This window comes from Pteropus vampyrus, unplaced genomic scaffold (assembly GCF_000151845.1).
Source record: "Pteropus vampyrus isolate Shadow unplaced genomic scaffold, Pvam_2.0 Scaffold1, whole genome shotgun sequence".
NCBI lineage: Eukaryota > Metazoa > Chordata > Mammalia > Chiroptera > Pteropodidae > Pteropus > Pteropus vampyrus.
Genome location: NW_011888782.1, coordinates 2,764,514 through 2,792,213, shown reverse-complemented (window position 1 = coordinate 2,792,213; position 27,700 = coordinate 2,764,514). Strand labels below are relative to the sequence as shown.

Genomic DNA, 27,700 nt, shown 5'->3' with positions numbered 1-27,700 from the left:
GCATACACAGCATTAACTTTAAGCAGCATTAACTTTAATCTTTGCTTAATGGATTTTTGTAAAATCTTGTAATCGTGATCTGATATACTTTCCCTTTAATATCAAGGAACTTTTAGGCTGCCCTCAGTTTATTATTCAATCCCTTCTATACCTAGGGATTTTATATAAAAAGGAAAAATAGCTATTTGATTCTGTTCTAGGTATCATCATGTTGGTTGGCTGGTTACTAGGAAAAGATATCCTGGAAATGTTTACTATTAGTGTAAGGTAAGTTGTAATAGTTTGTTTATAAATGGAAGTCCCTTTTGCCCCTCATTTCTCCTATACCTTATGTTCCATTATGGAGGTATTGCACGAGTGCATGGGGTATAATATCACTACTTAAATAGTTCAGAATTCATTTATTGAAATGAAATCTAGGAAAATGAAAACCAACATATATGATAGTGGAGAAAACCCATACTAGATGCCTGGTATTTTCAAGCCAATATTGCATTTTTACATGTAAATAACAAGGTTTGACAAACTGAAAACTAGCAGCATGAAAGAGAAAGACAGTATATAAACTGAATAATCAATTTCAGTGGTAAACAAAAATTTTAAGAAATAGAAGAAAAAATAAACAGCATTTGTATTTTCAGAGATTTGTAAAAAATACTGCATTCATGGTAGATTGCTATAGAAAAGGAGAATAAAAAGAGTTTTTAGAAATTAAGATTATGATTGCTGAAATTAAAATTTCAATTTAAAGGTTATAATATACAGTTGATGCGGTCTCTCAAAAAATGGAGTAAAAAGTCCAAAACAGAGAATGAGATAAAAGTGACAGACTAATTCAGTAAATACCATATCTAATTAATAGGCATTTCAAAAAGAGGTAAGAAGAAATAATGTAAGAAATGATGCATGAATCTTTTCTTAATCTGAAGTGAGACATGAGTCTTTATAGTTTGAAAGGATTCTCCACATGTCATCCAGGATATAAAAAACTCCAACATAGATAAATCATTGTGAAACCAAAAAAACAAGTCAGCTCACCTACAAAGGTAGAATAACTAGATAGGTACCTGACTACTCATTAGTAACTGCATTTCCCATCATGGGGTCTTTTAGGCAGTACTGCACATTTCAACGCATGACGCATGAGTCTTTCATTGGTCACATCTGGTACTTGTGCCCTGCATACAGCAGGGCAACTTCAGGCATCCCTCTTTTGAGAGAGTCCTTGGAGCAGTTTGTGCAGCAGTTCAGTTTAGGTACAGGGTGGTGAGATGACTTTGTGAGTGTGGGGCTACCCTGTGTTAAAAATGCTTCATATTCCACAGAAGCCAACATCTCTAGAAACATACACTTTCCAAGGTGCTTGTAAGAAACATGTCTAGTTATGAGTCACTGCACTCAGGAAACCCAAAGCTATGACTTACTATAAAGTAATTGTAATTCTGCCAGTCCATAGACAATTTATCAATCAGGAAATCTCTTTATTATAAGCAGTGTTGCCTAGCAACATAGTTGACATACTACCATTTTCAGGTCACTAGAGGAACAGAACTAGAGATTTATCCAATACAGACGGGGAAAAGGATTTTATTAACCCTTCATCCACAGCAACATTAGATTACATTAGAAGACAGTGGGGTAGTACTATCAAACTATGGGGGAAAATAATTTTAAGTCTATAAATCTAGGCTGTATCAGTCCAGTTAATTATAAATAAATAGGCAGGCAATTAGAAAATTTATCTCGACCTATCTTTATATGAATTCCAGCAAAACAAGGGTAAAAGAAAGGACAGTGATAATGTGTGGGATATGTTAGTGGAACTTACCTAGGCATCTAAGGAAAAGAAATCCTGGATGACAACTCTGTATAGTAGGTCTAGGAAGTAATAGTTCAAGAATTAGAACAAAAATCAATGGATTAAAACAATTGAATGGATTACAAGAAATATGTAGGATGAATAAGAAGTTAAAAGATATTTGGGATACGGTGAAGGAGTATATCTTTTCCTCAAAGACAGAATTACAATTTGAAAATATTGGCTTAAATATGTCTAAAAAAGACATTAGTTAAAAACAATTTAAATTTAAAATGGGGCATGAATTTGAGATTTTTAACTGTTGAGATATTATCTGTTGGATTCATTTTTAACATTTGAATATTTTGAACAGTTCTTATATACAAAGTTGACAAATCATGATTTTTATTTCTACTTCCAGATTTTCCAAAGCACAAAACATTTTTAAATTTTTTAATAGAATAAAACTCATTCTGTTTTTCAGTTACCATATGGGTCCATAAATCTGAGATGTGTTATAAGATCATTAGTGGCCTTTTTTCTGTCTTGAAACATTTTGCTATTTTTTTATCCTAGCAATTATTTTAACAATTATTTCCTACTGTGCTAAAAATGAGTAAAATAATAAGGCAGAAGAATGATGGGATCGCTTTAAGTTGATGTAATAATAAAGTAAATCATCACTATTCTGTTATACTTCTATTTTCTTATTATGTTGCCCAAAGTATTATATCATTTTTAAGAAAATATAAGAAAAATCTGAAGAGACAATCTTTGTTTTTTTTGCATTCATTAAAAGTTGAGAGTTCAGAATTTTTTAATTTTTCACCATAATGGCAATGAGTAATTGATAAGAATTTTCACAATTATTACACAAACCAGAAGGTGAAACCACTGTGTAGGCTTTAATGATGAGGGTGAAATTGAATCATAAGCTAAATCTCATTATTGCAGATCCTTAAATGATGATACACTAGATATTCTCAAACTTCTGAATTACTGAGTAAATAGTTTATTTCTAAGGACAAAAAGGGAAGGACAGGTATTATCTTCCCGCTAGTCATTCTACAGCAAGAAATTCCTCATGCAGTGTTTTCCAGCAAGAACCTGGACCACCACTTTTTGCTAAGGGATGCATGACAGTATTCTTTCATCTTTTATGATGTTTGTTTACCAACATTTACGTCATACTATTTATAAGTAGAGAAATGCTGAAGGCTGGAATAAAGATGATAAAAAGGAAATAAATGACATAGAAATGAAAAATTTCATTGGGTTCAACATTGTAATTGGTGCTTATAAATCTAAAAATGAAAATGTTTAGCAGTTTATGTTACAAAAAAGATCACTGTCCTCTTTTCAACAGTTATGAATCATCAGTGTTTTCCTAAGTGTTTTGTTTTAAAGAAACAATGCCAAAAGAGGAACCAGAATTGATAAGCCTGTAAACTGTTAGAAATGTTTTTTGAATTTGAATTGATAAGGCAAATATTTTCCAGGGTCATTTATGATAGCTGATGAGCAGTTAGTCGCATCCAAAGGACATTACCCACTTCAAATATATATACACCTTCAAATTAAGGAATATAGTTTGGGGTTAAAATTCAAGTGGAAATTTCTAATGATATTTTTTCACAATCTGTTTTATTCCACTGTAAATTATTTATAAAATGACAAATATAAAGAATGAAATATTCCATTGGCTCTAGATTGTAAATGATGATGACTATTTTTCTTGGTACAGTGAGGGTTAATGAAAGCATAAGAAGAAAGGATTCTATTTGAACTTAGAATAGTTTTTTTTTTTTTAATTAACTAATTTTTTATGGTGACATTGGTTAACAAAATCCAATAAGTTTCAGCTGTATACTTTAACAGTAAGGCATATATATGTTTACAACTGTGTGTTCACTTCCCATAGTTAGATTTCTTTCTGTCACCACATCTTTGACCCTCTTTACCCTGCCTCCCTTCCCCCTCCACTCTCCCACCTACCATTTGGTAACCACTAGTCTATAGTTCAAAAGAGAGAAGGAACTGCTAATGGTAGTACATATTTCTTGACTCTCCAGTGTACACTGTTGAGTCAGTGGTATTGTAAATATTATTCACTGGCTTTCAACTTTTAGAATCAACCTGTAAACTAAGCATGAAAAAGTTAATTACGGTTACAGTAAGGATACTAACGATATCAAGTCAGATCACGCAAAAAAAAAAGTAGGTAATAGAAATTGGGAAGTAAAAGCATAGGAGGGAACAGTGTTAGAATGAAGAATAAAAATGCATTTGTTCTTATCTGTAGAAGAGTCAAGAGATAATACTTGAAATAGGATAAAAAATAGATTTAATTGCTCTTATATTACCAAGGGAAACAATTTTTTTTGTTGTGATAAAATTCTCATACCCTAAAACTGACTGTTTTAAACTGTACAGTTGAATGAAGTACCTTCATAATGTTGTACAACCATTACCACTATCTAGTGTCAGAACTTTTTCATTCCTTTTGAAGCTATTTTTGGACATTGACAATATTAATTTTGCCTTTTTATTAGCCACTATTTTAAGTAACAATTGAAATTATAGCTGTGGTTACCATTTAACTTAAAATTCAATATATTGGTTACAGTTTGGCTGTAGCAGCAATTCCTGAAGGTCTTCCCATTGTGGTCACAGTGACTTTAGCCCTTGGTGTTATGAGAATGGTGAAGAAAAGGGCCATTGTGAAAAAACTGCCTATCGTCGAAACTCTGGGTAAGTCTGCGCGGTAGGAGCATATTTATGCAATGATGTATTAGTTTACATCAACAGTGAATTATTTTGGGGTTTTACAGTTTTGGTTTTAGAAGTTTGCATAGTGGTATTTGGTTTGTAGCAGTATTGAATATGGTTTTTCAGCCAAAAAAAGGTAATTAAAATTGCATATCACTAAGGACAGGGGACTTTCAGAGAAAGCTTTCTGCATCATGGAATGTTATAATGCTTAAATCATGTTTTTTAAAAAAATTCAAATAACTAATGAAACTTTGGGGTAAAATTAATAGAATTCTTGTCTTTTGACATCTCAAGAAAATTGACAATTACAGATTTAAATGTCATACTTGAGTTGAATTTGCTGATAACAGTAAGTATATAATAGTTATATTGCTGTAATATAATTTTATGTGATAGGAAAATGACAACTTTTTTAGAATTTAGAAATCTAAAATTGTTTAATTTCTAATTTGCACTTGTTATTGAGAAGACAAAATACCTTAAAGTACTGATTGAAAAATTATATGGGTTTATATTTAGGTACCCTTGAGGCTTTCTAGAAAATGTATTATATAAAAATTATTGTATAAAGTTAATGTTGAGTAGCTTTGTAGAAATTGAACTGTAAATAAATAAGAAAAAGTCAACATTTATTAATATCTAATTTTAATTTCAGAAACCATGTTGAAGCAAGCATAATGAATAAGCTATTTAAAATTATCAATGAGCTTGATTTGTACAAAATTCAAAGAGGCTAGACAGGCTTCCATGGTCTTTGATTTGTTTTCAGTACGAACTTGTATTTCTCCTTGACTTTTGGTGACATGTAATGATTTATTCTTTAGGCTGCTGTAATGTGATTTGTTCAGATAAAACTGGAACATTGACTAAGAATGAAATGACTGTTACTCACATATTTACTTCAGACGGTCTGCATGCTGAGGTACTCTGTAGATTTTTTTTTTTAATAATAGTATTCTCTTGTTAAGAAACTTGTTATTTAACATTCTTAACTATTCTAGTGTTTTACCCTCAAAAAATCTGTAAATTAGTGATTCTACCAAGTTTTGATCTCTCTCCAGTTATACAGTCCAGAAGTTTGAATTATCCTTGACACTTCTCTTTTAATCACCCCCACATCTGTTTATTACCAAACTCCTCCTGAGCCTTTCCTGTGTGCAGCTTGAAGGATCTTTCAGAACCCAATTTTGAGTATGTGACTCCCTAAATCAGGATTCTTCAGTGGCTTTCCATTGTGACCAAGATCCTGAAGTGTGGCCTCTTAAGGCCCTACATGTTCTGTCCATTATTTGCTCTTTCAGCTTTATATGTTCCCTTTTGCATTCTGTGCACTAACCACTCTGGCTTTCAGGTTCTCTCAGCATGACAAAATTCCTCCTACTTCAGGACCTTTGTTGTTCTCACTTCTTAGGACAGTCTAATGCTTCTTCATCCTTTGCACCTCAATTCCAACCTCACTTCTTCAGAAAACCTTTGTTGACCACCTACAAATGGCCCTATTTTATATGCTTTCATTAAATTCCATACCTCTTAGTCCTTAGTCCAGGTAAAATTTTCTGTATCTCTTCCTATTATGCTCTCAGTTTAATAATGTAAGAACTATGTTCTCTAGCACAGGGTCTGATTCATAGTAGTAAATATTTGTTGAAAGAATAAGTGAATAGATGAGTGACTTTATTTTAAAAATTATATATTGACAGTCTTTTACATGCATATCATGTATTTGCATTAGGTAATTTTAAAACTGGGTGAGGACAAGTTATAGTCTCACCTACTCTTGGTAGGATGTTTCTGTCTTCCATAATATTTAGAGTTCTGGAAGGTTCATTAACACAACTTATGAGGGGTTTAGTATTTTAAAATGTATAGCCAGTTCATGGAGCAAAGTAAGTATTAAGCAAATTGACAGAAGTTGCACTTAGGTTTATTTAATTCTGCTTTACATATGCCTTAAAATGAGACTATTGATATTTAGGGTGCTAGATTTGGTTAAGGATACCCAATGCTTTGTTATTGAAAGTGCTTTTTTAAAGATGACTTAGAAGGTCATTGGGGTTACATGTGTTTATATGGTCCAGGTGTGGAAAGTATAGAATATAAGTTTCTTTTTTATTTTAAGCCCATAATTTTGTATGTCAGCTATTAACCATTTATTAATTTCTCTCTGAACTATCTTATTTTTATTGTGAAATTTGACTTTTGTTTGGCTTGGTTTGTTCTAGCCATATAGAATAAGTATATGGCTTGTCTCTTACCTCTGATTTTTAAAACTTGTGTGTAATACGTTATGTTAAAGTAGTCTGTAAGTGCTAGGGTATATCACTAGATGTCTGTGAGCCTGTATATTTTTAAAAAGAATTCTGCTTTTGTTCAGACCACAGGTTTGTCATGAATGTTAGATGTGATTATAGATTTGAATTCTTTGCAAATTGCAGTGTTATATAAATGTAATATATAAATTTAAGTTCATGTGTATAGAGATTTTCATGGTTTATATATATTTTTATAGTATATTGTAAGTAGAAACTATAAGATTAGTTTTAATTATATTAATAATAGTTTCTACTTATGAAACTACATTATTGTAACTATTAATGTAATTAATTATTAATATAATTAACTATAGGTTTTATCATTGCGAAAATAAGAATTTATATTCCTTTAACTATTAGATTTTCTTTTATACAAATTCAAGTGCTTTTTAAAATATGCATGCTAACAGTGTCATGACGTATGAAATGAAATGAACACAACTCATAGTTTTTAGTTTCCTTAACTATTGTCACTGTTTACTGGTTGTAATATTGACCCCACTTTATGTTCCTTAGGTTACTGGCGTTGGCTACAATCCATTTGGGGAAGTGATTGTTGATGGTGATGTTGTTCATGGATTCTATAACCCAGCTGTTAGTAGAATTGTTGAGGTAAATACTTTATTCTCTAAGAAGGTGACATTCTTCATAATGACTTAGGACACAGTGATGGGTTCATGGTTTATGTGTATTTCTCTTAGGCGGGCTGTGTGTGCAATGATGCTGTAATTAGGAACAACACTCTAATGGGGAAGCCAACAGAAGGAGCCTTAATTGCTCTTGCAATGAAGGTATGTGCTAGTCTCTCTTCTTTGACATATAAAACATCACCCTTACAAGAGGATGTGAGGCCATGAATTTCAGTATTACTAGTTTTAGGTATAGAGAGAAGAAGACACACTATTTTGTTGTTTTTACTGCCTTTTGAGAACCAATTTTAGTCTTCTTGGAAATACAGAGCAAAGAGCTTTTCAGTATAACTTTATCCCTTATATGCAAGATGCAAATTAATGACCAGTGATGGATTTCTTCTTATGAAAAAATGTTTCTGTCTTCCATAATATTTAGAGTTCTGTGTGAAAAGCTTTATAAATACTAACTTTCAAACTTTCAAAGTAAAAGACAACATTCTTTAGAATTTCTATGTGAAGATATTAAGAACATTATGAGAAATCAGCTTTTCTTTTTCCAGTCTTCCCTTTCCCTCCATGATCAATTTCTTAAAATGAGTCTAGAGTTAGAATTTGCGTTGGGGAGATGGAATACTGTTCTCAGTGATTTTTTCATCTATTTCAATTGATCTCTTCTCCCTAAGTCCTACATTTGTTTAAACAAGAAACCTGAAGTCCAATCTGTTACTCCCAAACAAAAATAAAATTCGTACTTTTAAGAGAGTTTTAGAAAATTTTGAGACTTGTGTGAAACAGGATGTACCTCTAAATGAGGTCGCTTGAATTGAAATCCAGTATAGAAATGTAGATTATTATAACATTTAATTTAAGAAAATAAAATTGATATTTTTAGAATGTATATGTTTCCTTAACAGAGAATAACATTTATCATTTGTTCTCCTTGTAACTGAAATAGCATAATATAGCTTTTTAAAAGATATTCAAAAGTTGAATCTGTTAATAAGTATTTACTGTGTTACATTAAGCTTTATCTCTTTGAGAGATAAAGAATGTGAAATCACTTCCTTATGGGTGGGGACCTCACATTTTAGGTAGGAAGTTAACACTGATGTGCTTAGAAAAAATAAAAGGCAGACCAGGATAGTAGACAATTAAGTCCTAAACATTGAGCCACGTATAAGAACAGTGCAATTCATTGGAACCTGGGCTTTGAAGGATAGGAAGGGTTCGGATTTAGTAAGTAAGCCAGGGAAAGAGTAAGAATAAAAGCATAGAAGATGAGGGAAGCATAAAATGGATTATGGCTTTTGAATTGGTTAACTGGATGAAATGAAAGGAGTTTGAGTAACCTAGAAGATTATTAAATAGGGTGTATGGTGGGTTTTCTGGAGCACCTTTGAAAGCCAGGAAGAAGAGTCTCAACATATTTCAATAGACGACAAAAAGTTAACAAGAAGTGATAAACTTGGTTTTTGAGTAGTTTAAAAATTTTTTTGAATATTTGGAGGAAAATACAAAGGATATTGGGAGGGAGACTAGCTATATGATATTGGTTGTAGTCAGAATATCAGGTGGTAGGGTGTGAGGGAGTGGGATTGTATAGCAACAGGCAAGATTGAGTTGAATCCCTAAGGAGTGAAGAATTGAATCTGAAATTTCTATTGATTATAAAAGTAAATGCTCAGTGGCTGGGTACCTTTATTTATCTGTATGCTGCTTCCTTACAGAATTTGAGTCAGTAGATTTTAATACAGTCATTGTTGAAGCTTTGGTTTACATGCTGTCCAGGTAGCATGCCTGAGGGTATATCAACACAGCTAGGCCTTCATGTTGGACATGTATGTTACTGTTCAGAGAAAAATGGTATATATAGATGGAGCACTGTTATTCTATCACCATTATTTGAAAAATAATCTAGGTATCTCTAGCCAGCCTAACTACAAGTTCTAACCCTTGTTCTTTGTTAAAGGAAAAAATAGTCACGTGTTGGTGAGAGTTAACTTTCTTTTTGTGCCATATAGATGGGTCTTGATGGACTTCAACAGGACTATATCAGAAAAGCTGAATATCCTTTTAGCTCTGAGCAAAAGTGGATGGCTGTTAAATGTGTACACCGAACACAACAGGTATCCTTTCATTTAAAGAATACTTGTTATATGTTGTTTATCATAGATGACTATTTTTCATGTACTGTCCACCTTTAGAATTCAGCACAAGAAAGATTTGTTGCTTTAAAGTATGTGTAATTCAAAGTATATTTATCCCTTGTTATTCTCATTTTCTCTGCATTTATGCATAGTTATATTCAATTTTGCTGTGTGAGCAAACAACTTAAATGAGTTGGAGCCTGGTGTCAGTCTCCTAGAGCTTGTGACATCAAATTCTTTCAACATTTTTGTTCATAAAGACAGACTATTCTAGGTCTCTGCAGACCACTCAGTGTCTATCCATACTCTTTCACCGAAGGAATGTCTTAACTTCAGAACAAATAAAACCACTTTGTTTTGTGAAAAAGTGGTTACCAGATGTGTATAATTCATGTTAATTGATCCAGGTTACAAACCGGCAAAATGACATGCACTGATTTTCAAGCTACTACTTTATTCCTGGGTGCTTTAGAAATTTTTACACAGTTAATATGATAAGAGTTCTTAGTTATATATGCGGTACAGTTATATCACTCATAATTTCTGTTTACCGGCTTGATGCTTAAACTTACTTCTCCTTTAAAAATACATATTCATTATTTTTATATTTTCTTTATTAGGAATTAATAATTGGTTATGTGTTTACACCTGTGAGCAAACATTTTGAAACCAGTTACATCTCTGTAGATAGGAATGAATGAGAGAATTCCCTCTCACCCATAATAAGTAGGAAATGTCTTAGTTTTAAAAGAAAGCAAGTTGGCTGATTTTGAATTTGTAAATAGAGGTGTGCCAGGTTCCCTGTTCATGAGAGGGAAAAAGATTTACGTCTAATTTTCCTACGAACTTTTATAAACTCCTGGGAAGTGAGACTGTGGGAAAGAAAACTGTAAAAATAAAATGCATGATATTTTAAACTTTGTAACATAAAACTTTCAAAAATTGCATTTGATAATTTTTAGCTGATGTCCCTTGACGGTATAGTTATATAGCAAGAATATATATATGAGTTCATTTGGAAGGTCTCTTTCTTTACATTTGATATACTATCACACAGTACTTCAAGATAATGTAGCTCATGCAAAGTTTAATGATTTGACTTCAGTTTTGAATCTAACCTCATTAAAGTTGTACATTGGAAGTTGTACATTGAATCTTCTCAGTTGTGGAAGTGGGGGATAGGGAGTGGCAGGATATAAATTTGGAAAGAATTTGTATGATTAGTTTTCCCATATGCTAACCTGAAGAATTTCTCTTAAAAAAGAAAACCAACCAATGGAACTAACAAAACCCAAACCTACTGACTTGACTCAAGATCTAGAAGAGGTCAACATGGCACAGATATGGCAGAGTTACCAATTTAAAAAGAACCTCAGTGGCTCAAATAGTTTATATTTAGAGGACTTTGATTTGAACAGACAATACACATTTTTTTCTACTGTCTCCCTGGAACCTGCCAAAACAACAACCAATAAATAAAAGAAATAAACTAAAAAAGAAAAGTGTGAGAAAGACTCAGGGGGACCAGGTATCTTTGAAGGTGAAGACTAAGGTGTGAGGCAGAAAACAGGAGATCAGATTAAAATTTTGGGTAATGAACCAATAGAACTGCCCCAAGTACCTTTTCTCTTTCTTGAGGTTATACCCTATAGAATATCAGAAATCTCATTTTGGACACAAGACTGGAAGGCAAAATTAAGTTGGCTTACAACTGTGAAAAAACAGTGATTAAGGGCAAACCTTTAGGTCCTAACTCCACTTTCTTAGAATGCCTACAGGCAGGTATCTCCCTACCTTCATTCTAAGTCAGAAGACTGAAAAGTTTTAGAGAGGCCCCAGAGGACTTCCAACAGTACAGTACAGTACAGTACAGAGTATTCCTAATTAAGCTCTTTGTTCATTAGTAGCGTTTACCTACTCTTGGGCTTCATCTCATCAACCTACAGCCACAGGTTGATATGCTGTGCCATTCAATGCCCATGGAGCTTCTATAACTTTAATTGCTTCAGTCTTGAATGTAAATGGACAATTAGTGATTGTTAGATATATGGCCAAAGTTTTCTATGAAAGACACAGACCAAACCTACAGAGGAAGGGGTCTCAGAGAAAAAGATAATGCTGGATGCTGAAGGAAAATTTCCAAAGACCATAAAAAATGACAACAAAATAAATAGAACGTGTTTTCAAATAAAGTCAGGGAATCTATCAGAAAGTTGAACAAAATGTCTAAGATGTGGATAGTGAACAATACAAAAGATAAAGTACAAAAATCAGAAAATAAATATAGGAGATCCACCATACATCTAATAGTGGTAACAGGAAGAGAGAACAAAATGGGAAGATTTTATCAACACCAGAAAATTTTCCAGAGGTAGGACTTCAGCTTATAGAGTAAAATTGCCCATCAGCTGCTCAGCATGAGTAGGGTAAAGGAGAAGATAGTTAAGGGTACTAGTACTTGGATGCTACCAGGTACAGGAAATTACTTTGTATGCTTGACCAGGTTAAGACAACGGCTTATTCCAGGACCCAGCATGTAGTGGGAAGCAGAAGAGGGGTACTGGTTTATGTCAGAATGAACACCCATTATGACCAGTCAGTTTCAGGTTTGCAGGAAGCAGTCTCTCTCTTCTGGCCTGGGTTCATCTTGGGTCAGGCAGCAGTCACATCTTGGAACAGTCTCTCCTCAGGGATAGATGCAAGGCTCATAATCAAGAAATTTGAGGATACTTAGGGAGAGTTCTAAAAGTTTCCAGAGGTTTTAGGGTGGGGGTGGGGCAAGTGGGAGATCATATACAAGGGGTTAGGAATTAAAGTAGCTCCTTTGGACTTTCCAAATGGAATACTTGACACTGCAGGCTGGAAGACACTAGAGGAAAGCCTTCAAATTGAAAAGAATTTATTCCTAGCTGAACTTAGAAATGTGAGAATGGAATTAAAATGTTTTCAGATACTCCAAGTCTCAAAATGTAAATCCCACACATCTTTTCTTAGAAAGATACTGGTGGATATGTTATTCCAAGATAAGATAATAATCCAAGGAAAAGGAAGACATAGCATACAGTGAATTCTAACCAGGAAAGCCATGAAAAGAATTCCCAGAGTAGAGGCGAAGGGAAGTTCCTAGGTACCAGTGATGCTGCAGGCCTAGAAATCCGCCAACTCAAATTAGAAAAGGAAATGAGAACAAGCTTCAAGGAAGGTGGTCTTCAGTAATGATTTGGGAATAATAACTTACCTTCTTATTTGATCATGTGAAAAATATCGTTGAGAAAGCTTTTATATTATGTGAAAGAATTCCAGAATAATTAGTAATAGATGTAAAGAAAACTAAGCAAATAAAAGAGGCAGTTACTAACTTTATAAAAGATAAAGCTTCAACAGGAAAATGTATTTGATTTATATAGGCCATGGAAACATCATCACATCTTCCTGCTACCTCCCTATCCCCTAATATCTGCTCACTAGTTATTTGGGGCCCCAGGCAGATGGAAGCTTGGAATCTCCGTCTCAGTGTGAATACACGCTGTCATAACAGGAGCAGAGGAAGAGCACATTATGCACTGGTTCCTAAATTTCCATTTGGAAGTGATACAAGTACTGCTCATATTTATTTGGCCAAAGCAAGTTATACCTGACTTCAAAGTGGGAGTGAGGGGCAGGGAAATACATTCCTATGTGCCTGCAGGGCGAACTGGGATGTGTGTGAACTGTTCTAGTGACTTTGACTTCACTCAACAGTGAAGAGTCATAAAATAAACAGAATACGGACAAATTTTGCTTTAACTATATTACAGCAATGGGGAGAGGAGGACTAGGTAGTGGGGGTAACCAAACTATCACCTGTCGTAATAGACAATGTATAAAATTGTTAAGCCAAAAAGTAGCAGTACAAACATATTTAAAAACATGGAGATGAATATTAAGGAGAAAGCATCTATAGAGTTAAAATAAGTTTGCCTCTTTGGAGCAGGACTAGAGATGAGATGATTTGGGCAGGGCACTGCGGTTTTTCATTGCAAGCTTTTGTATATTACTTTACCATGATAAAAAATAGAAGCAAAAGTCTGATAATACCCATAATATAAGGTGGTTATGAGAATTAAATGGGATCACATGTATACATATAATAGCAGCCAACAGAAAGCCCGAACAATTTGCTTATAGACTGATGTTAGCTCTCTTTCCTTGTCCTGTTGTGAGTCTCTCTCCAAATCTCAGAGCGCCTAATCCAGTGTTTAGTGTAGCACTGCCTTCAGTATGTGGGGGTGAGGGTGGGGAGTAGACACCATTTTCTTTATAGGATGCAGAAGGATCCCACATGAACTTTTAATCTTCAGAGTTCAAGTGCCACTCTTGAACTAAAGTCTTAGACTTGAGTAACTCGCTGGGGATTATGAGAAATGAATGCCACTTGTTTTTGGACTTTAATGGCAGGTATGTACAAGTTGAAATTAGTTTAAATTTTTTTGCTGTGTTTTTTCTTCTTAGGACAGACCAGAGATTTGTTTTATGAAGGGTGCTTATGAACAGGTGATTAAGTATTGTACTACGTACCACAGCAAAGGGCAGACCTTGACACTTACACAGCAGCAGAGAGATCTGTACCAACAAGAGAAGGCACGAATGGGCTCAGCAGGGCTCAGAGGTAAGGTGCATAGTCATCTAAGGTGGAAATGTAATGCCTTCTGTTAATTGCAGATGAATTCATGCTTCCTATCTGAGCTCTCCAACTCTATTCTAGGCTTTGTTAAACTGTGCCATTTCTGAAGTATTAAGTTTTAGTTGGCTAATTGGCCCCCAAAACATGGAAAATGAGGAATGTAGCAATGTATGAAATCTCTAGTTCTTAAAGACCTGCAGTGGTCTTTGAGTAAGTATAGTAATTTTATTTTAGACAAGTTTATCTTGTGAGAAGGGAGATGGATGGAGGTAAAAGTGATGTTATTCTTTATTTTATTGCTTTGTCTTATTTGTTAATAGATCTAAAATAACTATCCTAAATATTGAAGCCTTAGTCTCTAATTTGTCCTTTAAACTGAGGTGATTCCTTACTTGCTCCTCATCTGCTGACTTCTTTCCTTTGTATTCATTTACCAGAGAGGTAAAGAAGTACCCAGATTCTGCTTGTGTATATGCTGCTGACTAAATGTGATGAGGTGAGAGGGTCTGCTCTGCACACACACATTGGGCTACTTCTCCTGGAATCATTGTAGGATTGAAAGGGCAGGGAATGGGGCCATACCTGGTTTTTACCTTCTGGATAGTCATCTAGCTTTTGGGTAATATATGTACTTATGTAGTCTCTCTCAAGGAAATTGGAAGAGTTGGCTTCCTTTATTTTTACAAAATGGAAGTCAAGCACTGCAATTCCTGGAAGTAGGAAACAAATTATATAAAAAATCATCTTCTTACTCATGGTTCACTTAAGTGAGGGCTTTTTGTAGGTATAAAACATTTATAGATTTACAGGACTTTCTCATTTACAGGTTTAGAGAGCAGAGTTTTGTTATTCTTTTAGCAAATTTGTTAGCATCTTACAGCAATAGGGTTTCAAAGTTGGCTTAGATTTAGAAACACTGAAGAAGTCTTAAAGGTCTGGTATGTGCTTCTTGTTTTCTTTAATTTTTGTAGAAGTTTCACATATTTTGAATTTGAATTCTGACTTTATCTGGAGCGCTGTGGAGGTTTGTGTGTGTGTGATTCAGTGTTATAACATTGTTAAATAGAGCGGAGTTGGTAGAGGAGAAAATCTTTGTTTCATAAGAGCTTTCGAAAACATTGTGGTCATTTGTCTCTTGCTTCCTGTCTTTTCTTCTTACTCTGATTGTGTAGCCTTTTCCTCCTCCCCCTGAAATTACCATAATGAAGAACAAAAAGATTTTAAATATAACTTGATACATACTGATGTTGCATCTTAAAAAACTTAAGTTTCTTAAAATATATATGGTTCTTAATTTTGAAATTAGAATGTTTGTTTTTATGTTTTAGTTAGGGACCTTCCACATGAAAAGGTCTACCTACTTTTATCTCAGACAGTAGCAGTAGATCTTCATTTGTTCTAAAGAAGCAAACAGATAAAGACAAGAGACCAACTGCTGGGCTAATACCACCCCTCTGTTGAGAGTGCCAAGATCTGATCTCCCTTTCTTAGGATTTGCTGACACAAATTGATACTGTCGTGTTCTGTTGATATCTCCTTCCATTCTAATACCAGGGATTGTCAAGTGGCCCATTCCCTTGCAGGCTGAAAGCCTTTGAGGCCTACATCTACATAAATAGGTATATGACTCTTACACTGGAAAAATAGAAGTTTTTTGACTCTAACTGTGGTTTTCCAAATTTATCTAATCCTCCATACCTTCTGCTTGTATAAGAATGGGTGCTTCCTGTGATCTTGCTGGGGCTTTTCAGTTTCTTCATTAGAAACATACATGTATGTTTCTTGTGTAAGTTCTTTAGTCTAATAATATCCCTGATGGAAATACATCCCTTTGGCTCATAAGATAGTTATGAGAGGTTCCAGAGAATAAGCTAAACGATATTTGAAAATGAACAATAGTTTATGCTCTATATTTAGTGCCCAGGGATGACAGGAAGCTGACTATAAATAATGCTAGGGTGGTGCTATTTACATACTTTTAGAGAACAAAAGTTACAAATAAGAAATACCTGTTAATGTTATGTAAAGAGTGAAAGAATCCAAACTGTTGTTCGTGTTAGTGGTTTTACTGTCACTTTGCAATTAATTTTACCTCCTAGGGTTTATCATGTGTGAAATTGTTATATGTTGTTTATAATTAATTAATATAGCCTCTTCAAGCTATTGCATTGTTCTTTAGACCTATGAAGTGGAAAGATGAAGAGAACATTAGTAGATGCCACCTTCAAAAGTGTCTGTTTAAAATTGACTGTAAAGCTAAACAAACCCATAGTTTCTTTAGATAATTAATTGTATTTTCTAAAGAGCCAAAAGTTTATGTTGAAAGATGCATGTGGTTACTATGTGAAAATAATCTTTATTTGCTCCTTACTTGCCTTTCCTTCCTAACAGTTTTTTAGTCTTATTCTTTTTCATTTTTAATAGCTTAAAACAGTCCCATATCTGGAACCTTTAAACTGTAATATCTTAACATGCAATATTTTGGTTTTTAAGGATTATGTAATAACTACAATGACATTATAGTCTTAAGTGATTTATTTGCTAAGTGTTACTCTCTTAAGCGTTTGTCAAGTAATTCTAATATTTTTGTGACTTATATTTTCTTTTTTGGGTTTTATTATTATTTCCTAAGTTCTTGCTTTGGCTTCTGGTCCTGAACTGGGACAGCTGACATTTCTTGGCCTGGTGGGAATCATTGATCCTCCTAGAACTGGTGTGAAAGAAGCTGTTACAACACTCATTGCCTCAGGAGTATCAATAAAAATGATTACTGGAGACTCACAGGAGACTGCAGTTGCAATCGGTATAACTAGACTGCTTCCTTTTGTTTTCGCTTTTTTAAATTAGCGTACAGTTTTGTGAACCATTAGACATAAAATGTGTTTATCTAATATTGAGATTATACAATTAAAATGACTCTTGTTTGCTCATACTCTGTAAACTTGAGGGCCAAAATTTAGTTTAAAAAGTAATATTATTAAAAGTATATAACTAAATTATTATGAAATCATGTATGTATATTATTCACAAAAGGACAGTTTCAACCTCATAATCTGCTGCGCTGATGGATAAAAGCACTACATCATGAATCTGAAAGGAAATCGGAAATTTAGTTTTTCCTTTCAACGTGAGTATTATTTTCAAAGCAGACGTGTGTACCAAATTTGACAGAAAATAGTTTGTGTCTGTGTTTCTGTTGTCTCAGCAGACAACATACACACACACACACACACACACACGCTTGTGTCATTTGAATGTCCTTTACAATTACCTTAAGAAGTAAAAGGGGAGAAAATGGACATGAAAGTTAATCTCCCAGATCCTGTAAATCATGATTCATATTGATAAATTTAGGCAGTTTGCTAAAGTCCAATACTAATTTTATTAATATGGAGAGGGTCAGGAGTTTCATACTTTATGTTATCTAAGAAGAATATGTCACTAGAAATGGAACATTGTTGGGAAGATTATACCTAGAAAAACTTTTCAACATTTATTTTCATTTACATACAACTACATTATTACCACAGATCCACCACCATTTTGTTTGATTTTAGATATTTAAACTGTACTCTGATCTTTATTAAAATTGAGCTGCTGAGCAAAACCTGATTGACCTTGTTTCAGTTCTTAGGTTTGATGGGTTAAATTGTGAAAACTCTTTTTTCTTAAATTTAAACAAAAATAAGAGTCAAACAGAAAACTCCACTTTACTAATTCAGATAGGTTTGTCTTACCAGTAGTTTTTCTTATAATCTCTTGATATAAATGCATTTTAGACTTAAAAGAGAGTAGATAACAAATTATATTAACTGAGCATTATGTTGCTAGCCTATCAGACAAAACCAATTTGAGTAATTATGTTTTTTCTGCCATTTCACTTTAGCTAGCCGTCTAGGATTGTATTCCAAAACTTCCCAGTCCGTCTCAGGAGAAGAAATAGATGCGATGGATGTCCAGCAGCTTTCACAAATCCTACCAAAGGTAGGCCTAAACTAGAGCCTATTAGACTCACAGACTTTACTCTAAGAGTTACCTTTTCTACTATCTTAATGAAACTGTTTGAGAACAATTGGGACATGATCAACAAAATAGTTGTTCCAAATCATGGAATAAAATCTTATCATTAAAATCGGCCTTATCATTGAGAGTATTTGTGATGTAATCATTATGACTATCATTGCAAATTTATTAACTTTAGCAAGAATCGAGTTTCCCCTGAGGAAGAAGGTGCTATATAAATTAACGGTGGTTGTATTGTATTTATAAAATACAGAGTGGAGAGAGAGACCATTACTTTATATTTCTTACTCTTTTGTTCTATTTTAATTGTAGCATGGATATGTAATACTTTTTTAAAACATTGAGATATCATTTACATACACTAAAATTCATCTTTTTTAATGTATTGGTCTAAGTTTCCACGTGTGATCTTGTAACCATCTCCAAATTCAAGATATAGAACAGTTCTTTCATATCCCCAAATTCTCTTGCAACTTTTTGTAATCAGCTCTTCCCTCTACTTTCAGTACTTGGCAACCACTGATTTGTTTTCTGTCTCTGTAGTTCTCCCCTTTTTAGAATGCTCTAAAAATAGAATTGTGTATTATGAGGCCTTTGGATCTGTTTCTTTCACTTAGTGTAATGCATTTGAGATTTATCTATGTTGTATGTATGTGTGTATTAGTTTTTTTTTTAATAGTATTCCACTATAGGGAGTATGTTACCTATTCACCAGTTTAAAGACATATGAATTATTTACGGTTTTTGCCAATTATGAATAAAGCAGTTATAAACATTTGTGTGTAGGTTTTTGCATGAAAATAAATTTTTATTTCTCTTATGTATCTCTTGTTCCACAACACAGTAACTCTTTAGTGCCAAGTTCTCTGGTGTGAGATTAACTTATTTTATCATCTTGGGATGGTTTATGGGGGCTTAACAAAGCTTGATTTGTGGGTACACAGATCCCGCAAGAAGGGCCCCATAAAAGGTAGGGAATATTTTTGTATCCAAGCACTTGACAGTTCATATTTCTTCATTGTTACTTGTCTATTTATGCACATATATTTGTATGTCTTTTAAATAAACATATAAATAAATTAACATATTTGTATGTCTTTTAAAGTAAGTGCTTATCATCTGGCATTTATTTTATTATATATTAGCTATCCATTGATAGTAATAAAATATGCCACTGTCGTCTTAAATTTGACACTCATAATTGCAAGTTACATTAGAACACTGAACTTTCTTAAATTATTTCCACATCTTAACTTAAAGCTTGTCTTTGTATAATACTTTTTTTCTGATTAGAAAATTCATTAGTAGCATATGTTCTTTGTCACAAAACTGGAAAACCTAGAAAAGTAATAGCTACAATGCAAGCTGCCTGTAATACAATGCAGATACTCAGAACTTATGTACCCATAGAGCATCTAAGATATTAAGTTAATCCGTGCTTTTTAAAAAAACGTATTTAACAAAAATTGTGTCATTTAAATGTGTTAAACAAAGCCTGGTTGGTACTTTATCGTGTTATAAATCTGAACATTTATTTAACATAACTACAACATTGCTGAAATCATTAGATATAATTATAAAACATGTATTTAATGGCTGCACAATATTTTGCTTGGGTATACTGTGTGCGTATAAACACACAGCAAATATATGGTTATATAACCATTTTCCTGTTGAAATTTGAGCTTCTATTTATTTTTTGTTATTGTAAATAATGCTTTAAGGATAACCGTAGCAACCATTTACCATGTGCCAGGCAGTACATGTTACATACATTATCTATTTACTCCTGATAGCCACCTTGTAAAAGATAAGCAACCCCATTTTTACAGATGAGGAAATTGAGGCCCAGAGAACTTGGGAGGCTTAACTGTGACAGAGCTGGTGAGTGATGGCTTTGGAATTGGGACTGGAGCCCAGGTCTATGTGAATCCAGAGTTCATCATCTATTGCTTACTGATTCATTGAACATTATTGTCCATAAGACTTTGTGCCTAACTCTGATTATTTTTGTAGAATTAATGCCTACATGTGAGATGATTGGACCAGTGGTCAGCATATCTGTAAAGCTTTTAACACATACTGATGAATTGTCCTCTGAAAAGGTTTCAGTGATTATTTCCACAAACTACACTTCATATGGTAGCATGAAATTCTTAGACCTTGAGTCTCACTTGTGGTTAGGTTTTAGATGTAGTTACTGGTAGAAACGCACTGTTTTGTTCATCCACGTTTTCTCTCTCTTTTTCAAGCTGTAGATACTCATGAATTCTGTTTTCAGAACATATGGGAGCAATTTAGGTGTTTGCTTTGTTTTAGGTTTAGTGGAGAAGGTGTTTTCATATTTGAATGGAACTATTTTTTTGTCCTGTCCTGGTGGTTTCTTTCTGACATTTGTTTCTGAAAGAATAAATCTTGTATTAGGTTCCCTGGGAGTATTGGGACAGAATGTACATTAGTAAACATATGTGAAATCCGCAGTTAATTTAACATTTTCCCATTAGATTTTGTTCAACCTTTTCTTCCAAAACTTTTTCTTCCAAACCTTTTCTTGGAGATGCTAGCAAGTAGTGAAATTGACAGATTTGAAATTTTATTTGCTTTCTTTTTATTTGCTATCTGGCTTTCTGATAAAAATGCTAATGATCTGAAAACCAAAACTGAAGGTAGTTAGAGAAGGAAGAAGCAAATTACAAATTACTTCGTAAGTCTGGACAAATTACATCATTGGTCTTTTCCAAATAGAAGTTTTTGTGCATTAATTATGGCAGATACCCTGATGTTATTCCAGAGAGACTAAAATAATATAAAACCCAAGCTTTCTGAGAAACTCATTGACTTGCTTAAAGTCATCCTACTCTGAATAGGAATTTTATAAATTTACCAGGGCTTCCTTCCAGGTATTTCATGTCTTTTGAATACCTAAATCTTTTTTCCAAATATTATTAATGAATTTTTTTTTTTTTTTTAGTACTTTGAGCTTAACTGGATTCCCTGCCCACCCTGGTGTCTCTATCCCCTACCCCCACTTTGTCTTTTTCCCACTTTATCTTGTGTTCATTTAACTCCCTGATAGCCAACATGTGTCTTGGTCTCATGCTTTTACATCAGATCAGTTTGAGTAGCTTTTTTTTTTTTTAGTGTTAAAACTTTCCTTCTAATTTGCCAGCTCACTGAGGTTTTCTCACATATACTGAATCATATTAAGTCTGTTTCTTATTAAAATGCTTTACAGCTTTCCTCTTTCCATAATTTAATCACACATTTCAAATTTCTTAACATTGCTCTGTCCTTTTGACCAGGAGCCAATTAAAAAGTAGTATTGAAATTGATTTTTGCTTAATTATTTAGAGTCCCTTTGGGAGTTCTTATTTTTTATGATTTCTTCCAGTGTGTCCTAAATTTCCTATTGATACAAGTGGACATTCTCTTTTGCTTATTGTTTTTTTATAGCAGTATTTCCATTTGTATTTCTACTGAGTTTGTTAACCAAGTCCCTGTAGTATAATCCCAGTTTATGTGCTGCTTAATTTTTGGTAGGTTGTAAATATTTATTTCGGTTACCTGTATTTTCTTCAGTGCATCAAGTATCTTTTTATCTGTCTTGGAAGATTCGGGGATCTTTGGCAGGTTATTTTAATGCCAGGAACACATTTTTTTATTAACATCTCTTTTAATATTTTTTCACTTTCTTCTTTTCATAACTTCTTTCCCTAGTACACCTTGTCTGTTAATGTTGATCAAGAGAACTGTAAGTACTGATCACAAAATATGAAACTGAAAATAAGTACCCATAAGAAGAGAAAAATCTTCTTGCAGGTTCCTTCTGAAAATACATAGCCTTTTCCCCCTCCTTTTAATGATTTTTACCTTTTCCTCCCATATTAATTCCCTAAGCCCTCTCCTTTTCTGACAAAGTTCTACTTCTTTCCCACTGTCCTTTAGCCATCCTGTTGTCTTCATCCTATCTTCCCCCACCCCAACTACAGTGATTTTATTATGTGCTTATCTTTAATTAGTATATTCTCTAGAGAAAGAGACATAAAGGTGAAAAGATTATTAATAGACAAAATTCAGTTACCTTCAAGTTTAATCCCAGTTCTATGATATAGTTCAATTTTTAGTCATTTCTAGTTGTTTTTTTAAAAATATTTCTTTATGCCAGAATTTTCGGTCTGCTAAATTTCAATATATTTATTGAATTGAAAGGATTGACCAGCTCATCCTAGTGCTTTAAGAACAAATTTTACTCTGTGCAGTGTTATGTACCACATGCAAAACACCAAGTGAGTCTTCAGCCTTGCATTGAGATCTCCTCAGTCTAAAAGTGACTGCTGTTATTTGTGAGTTGCCATCAAAGCTTTGAAATGCTAAAATTTTACATCAAGTAATAGGTATACTGAATGCATGTCAAGTAATTTCTTAACTATACAAAACAAATATGCTTTCAGTCCAGCAGTTGGCTTGTCATCCTAACTGCCATTGTTAGTGATAACCCACAGTGGCTGTAAAAGGGGATGATTTGCAGCGATTCAAATGATTTGCACCGGAACAAAGGCAAAATTTTACTCTGCGCAACCTGAGTATTTGTAATTAGCTTTTTATTTAAATATTCTTAAAAATCTGCAGCCTTTGCTCAACAGAGTTGTACTTAAGTGCTGTGTGCCACATGATTAATTTTTATAGTAATGTAGAATTTCACTTAAAAGGTAACCAGTATACTTTAAAAACAAATGTAGCTTAGTCCTTTTTAAAGACACACTAAAGAGTTTCTGAATGGGTTTTTGAACTTTTTTCCAAGGAAGAATATCCTCCAAATATGAGTTATGTGATTCATGGTACCTGGACGACCTAAGAATAATCAGTAATGCGATATTACAGTTAAACTGAGTCTTTTGCCTAAGAAAACAGTCCTCTTTTGTTTTTGACCTTTACTAAAATTGGGAGAAAAACTGAGAACATTCTTTATGATGGTACTAAGATTCATTCAGTTATTTATTTGTTCATTTGATATGCATTTATAGAGCACTGGACATACAGGGTCAGAATCTCTACCTTCATGGAACTTACAGTCTAAGTAAATATATATATGATATTATGTAAGTGCTAAAGAGCACTGAAAAAAGCAGGGAAGAGAGATATGAAAGAGTAAATTGAGGATCGAAATTTTTAGATAACATGACTAGGAAAGGCCTCACTAAAAAGGTACTATTTGACAAAAAGGTCAGGCTATATAATATCTGAGGAAAGAGCACTCCAGACCTAGGGAGCTCGAGGACAAAGACCTTGAGGTAGGTGTGCCTGGCATATTTAGGAAACCATGAAGAGGCCAGTGTAGTTCAGGTGAGAAAAGATAAATGAGGGAGAAGGGAGCATGCACTTCATGCGGGACCTGGATAGATAATAAAAGACTTTGGTACTCATTCTGAGAGAAATGGTAAGTCATTGGAGAGTTTTGAGCAGAGGATAGATATGGTCTTACTTCTGTTTTAACAGTTTCATTCTGGCTACTGTGTTGAGAATAGACAGCAGGAGACAAGGGCAAAAATTTAAAAAAATCAGTTTGGAGATAATTGGCCCAGGATGTTAACAATGGGTTTAGAGTAAGGAGGTTGACTTCTGGTTACATCTAAGGATGGAGCCAACAGAATTTGCTGTTAAACTGCCTGTGGCATGTGAGAGAAAAGGCGGTGTCAAGGGTAGCTCCAAAAATTTAGAGCCTTGAGTGACTGCAAGGACATATTTGTCATTAGCAGAGGATTTGAGGAAGCATATTTTTGGGAAATAACAGGGGTTCAGTTTGGGATATGTTTAAATCTGAGATAAGACATCCAAGAGAAAATGTGGAGCATGTGGGTGGATTAGTTTTCTCCATCTGGATTTTTGAAGAGATGTCTGAGCTGAAGATAAGAATGTATGTAAATAAAATCCAAATCTGTAAGGCCGGATGAAATTACCTAGGGAAAGGGAGGGGATAGAGTAAGAACTTTCAGAAAAGAGTAAGAACTGAGTCCTGGAATACTTCAACATTTAGACTTCAGTCAGGGAGGTCCAGAGGAACCTGCACAAGAGGAGCATCTGGAAAGGTGAGAAGAAGACCAGGAAAGTACAGGATGGACATGGAAACCAAGAGAAGAAGGTGTTTCAGAAGGAAGGAGTTAGCAGCTCTGTTAGGGTACTGCTGAGAGGTTAAGTCAGATGAGAAATGACCATTGGCGTTAGCAATGTGGGTGGTCTTTGGTACTCTTGAGTAGGGGTTTCAGTGCAGTGATGCATCTTGATTGGATGGGTTCAGGAGACAATGGAAAGAGAGAAATGGGAAACAAGTATAGGCAACTCCCTTGAAGAGTTTTGCTGTGAAGGAGAAAAGTATGGTGGCGGCTGAAATGGAAGCTTTTGTTTTTGTTTAAATGAATAACATGTTTGTAAACTGATGGTAAAGATACAGCAGTGAGGAAAAATTTTGACATAAGGCGGGGTGGAATTTCTGGAGCACTGATTTTAAATAGGTAAGGAGGTGGAATGTTTGACCTGCACTAGGAGGAGCACATTCAGTTCATCTATAGTAAAAGGAGAGAAGGAAAGGATAGTGCCTGGAGACAGATACTGGATGGTGGGAATTGTGGAAATTCTCTTTTTTCTTTGAAATAGGAAACAGGGTTTTCAGCTGAGAGTGAGATTGGAGAAAAGAATAAATTGGACGAATGAGAAGAGAAAATTAGTATGAATGCATCTTTCAGGAGAGTAGGAAAGAGACTGGCATATTATGTGGATATTTAAATCACCATGACTTGGGAGTGTTGTTGGAGGGAGTGGTAGAAATTAAAATCTTTGTGAAATGTAGAGGCGTGACCTCTGTCAAGAGTAGTGAATGCCTGCAGTTAGAGGGAAGTATATTCTCAAATGACATTCAAAACTGAGGTTTTTATGAATAAAGAAGGGAGAATGGAGGACGTCTACCCACTTCTAGATTTTCCTGGTGGTACTATTTGAAAGGACTGTAGGGATGGCCCAATTTTTGTGAAAAAATTTAATTAGAGCAGTATGGAAAAGGGGAGGATACAGAGGATTTTGTTGATGACCGATGATTGCCTTTGGGGCACAGCGAAAGGGTTTTAGGAGACCAGGAGATGGGATCAGAAAAAGGAATTAAATGTGTGGTTTACAGAGATAAGATCATATAAGCAGTTGGAGATATAGTGGAAGAGATCCTAAGGAATTAACCTGAATAAAAGAGAATGAGCAGACATTTAGAGAGAGAGAGACACACACACACACATGCAAGCATGCTCTGCAGACATTGAGAATCAATTAGCTCTATTTTATCTCTCCTGAAGAAAGAACAAAGAGAAAAGGGCATTTTAGTTGTATGTCACTGTCACGAGCAAAGAGTTATAAGAGAGTTTTTCCTTCCTCTGTCTCTGAAACTTTTCTAAGGCTGTTTTCTCTTTAGAACTTGAACATAACAGGATAAATTGGATAACTTGGTTGTGTATTTTCTATGGTACCTTTCAGTAAAGTTTGAAATGACTGTGTCAGATGAGTGTCTTAACAAACATATGGCATATTGCTTAAGCTTGATCTCTGTTGCAAATTAAATACAGTTTTAATTGATAATTTGAAATATTATTAGTTACAAGTGCATAGGTTACTCTCATATTTTTTAACATTGAAGATTTTTAATGTATATTGTATTACAGGTCGCGGTATTTTACCGAGCTAGTCCAAGGCACAAGATGAAAATTATTAAGGTGGGCCTCTAAGAATCAGATTGTGCAATCTCTATATGCAAAACTACTTCTTTTCTTTCATTATGAGTATTTGATAGAGCATTAAAGTAAGAAGTACTATGAAGTAAAACAGGTGATTTTTTTTTTTTTAGAACCTGAAGTGAAAATACTAAGAGAATTTAATTAGCAAAGGAAGATGTAGAAGAAAACTTCCATGTCTGCAAATACAACCTTCTTTAAACACTTTAACAGTATAGAAGTATGTTCTGACAAGAGTCCATAGCTAAATCATCCCAGTGTGAATAGCAATAATTACTTAGAAAATGAATAAATACATGAAGAAAAAAAATGTTATGAGTAAACTATTTAACAGGCTATGGTTATGTGTATTAATTAGTCAACTATATACAAAGCAACTGACATCGTATCCATTAATAAATGGACTTGTTATTAATCACCATCATCCCCCAGAGTTTCTCAACCTTAGTACTTTTGACATTTTGGACTGGATAATTCTTCTTTGTGAGGGGCTGTCCAGATGTTTAGCAGCATCCCTGACTCCTACCCTCTTGGTGCCAGTATGACAATCAAAATGTATTCAGACATTGCCAGATATCTGCCAGAAGGCAAAATTGCCCCTGAGGACCAGTGTATAATTGACTCTAGATCAGACTTTACACGTACAGTTCTCACATATGGGAACATTAATAGCAACTTCTTCTAAGCTCTATCTTAAGATCTCAGTATATTGAAGTTTATTGAAAAATGGTGGTCTGTATTATTTCCAATTGTAATTATGTACAAAAATAGAGTGGATTTGTTTATCTCTTTGTGTGGAAGCAATATTTTACTCAGAATCCCTTCATCTACCTTTTCCCCCCTCCCCCACTGTAGTCTCTGCAGAAGAATGGGTCAGTTGTGGCCATGACAGGAGATGGAGTAAATGATGCAGTTGCTTTGAAGGCTGCAGACATTGGCGTCGCAATGGGTCAGACTGGCACAGATGTTTGCAAAGAGGCAGCAGACATGATTCTGGTAGATGATGATTTCCAAACCATAATGTAAGTTTTGTTCTGGTATTCCACTGAATACTGATTTTCAGTATCTTCTCCCATCCTCTCCTGTACCCCATTCTCAGACAATTCAAGTGGAAAAGAAAAAGCAGCATTTAAACATTGGATGAATTAAACTTTGTTTACTACATCAGTTTTATTTTATGGCATAGTGTGTAGTTTTAGAGAAAATTATTTGTATTGAATGGAAAGGACATAATAAATGCAGGACCATTCATTTAAGAAATGTTTACTGAGTGCCAATCAAGTATCACATTTTTCTGGTCATAAGTATGGTGGTACAACAGTAAACCTTCATGAGGCTTTTATTTTAGTTAAATTCGAGCTATCAGAAATATTCACGTTCATGGCCTTAACAATAAATATTAAAAATAATCAAGTTCTCATCCCTACCCTATTTCATTATATCCATGTCCATGTTTGTCAGTGATAACAGTTTATTAAGTTTGAATAGCTAGCTTTGTTTCTGTCACAGTTTCTAATCAATTTTGAGATTCTATATAATACCTGGTAGTGTCAGTTTCACAGTATTTAGATGGAGGTCACCTGA

General features: G+C 34.1%; 1 protein-coding gene across 1 annotated transcript in view; it reads left to right on the top strand.

Moving 5' to 3' along the window:
- ATP2C1 (ATPase secretory pathway Ca2+ transporting 1) overlaps positions 1-27,700 on the top strand; it is a 71,197-nt gene that overhangs the window by 22,290 nt on the left and 21,207 nt on the right. Inside the window, exons 8-17 of the mRNA XM_023529847.1 lie at positions 4,425-4,549; positions 5,395-5,492; positions 7,399-7,494; positions 7,584-7,673; positions 9,536-9,640; positions 14,153-14,309; positions 16,957-17,127; positions 18,211-18,308; positions 26,048-26,098; positions 26,972-27,138. Of these exons, the coding sequence (XP_023385615.1) occupies positions 4,425-4,549; positions 5,395-5,492; positions 7,399-7,494; positions 7,584-7,673; positions 9,536-9,640; positions 14,153-14,309; positions 16,957-17,127; positions 18,211-18,308; positions 26,048-26,098; positions 26,972-27,138 (1,158 nt within the window). The remainder of the gene's footprint in view (positions 1-4,424; positions 4,550-5,394; positions 5,493-7,398; positions 7,495-7,583; positions 7,674-9,535; positions 9,641-14,152; positions 14,310-16,956; positions 17,128-18,210; positions 18,309-26,047; positions 26,099-26,971; positions 27,139-27,700) is intronic.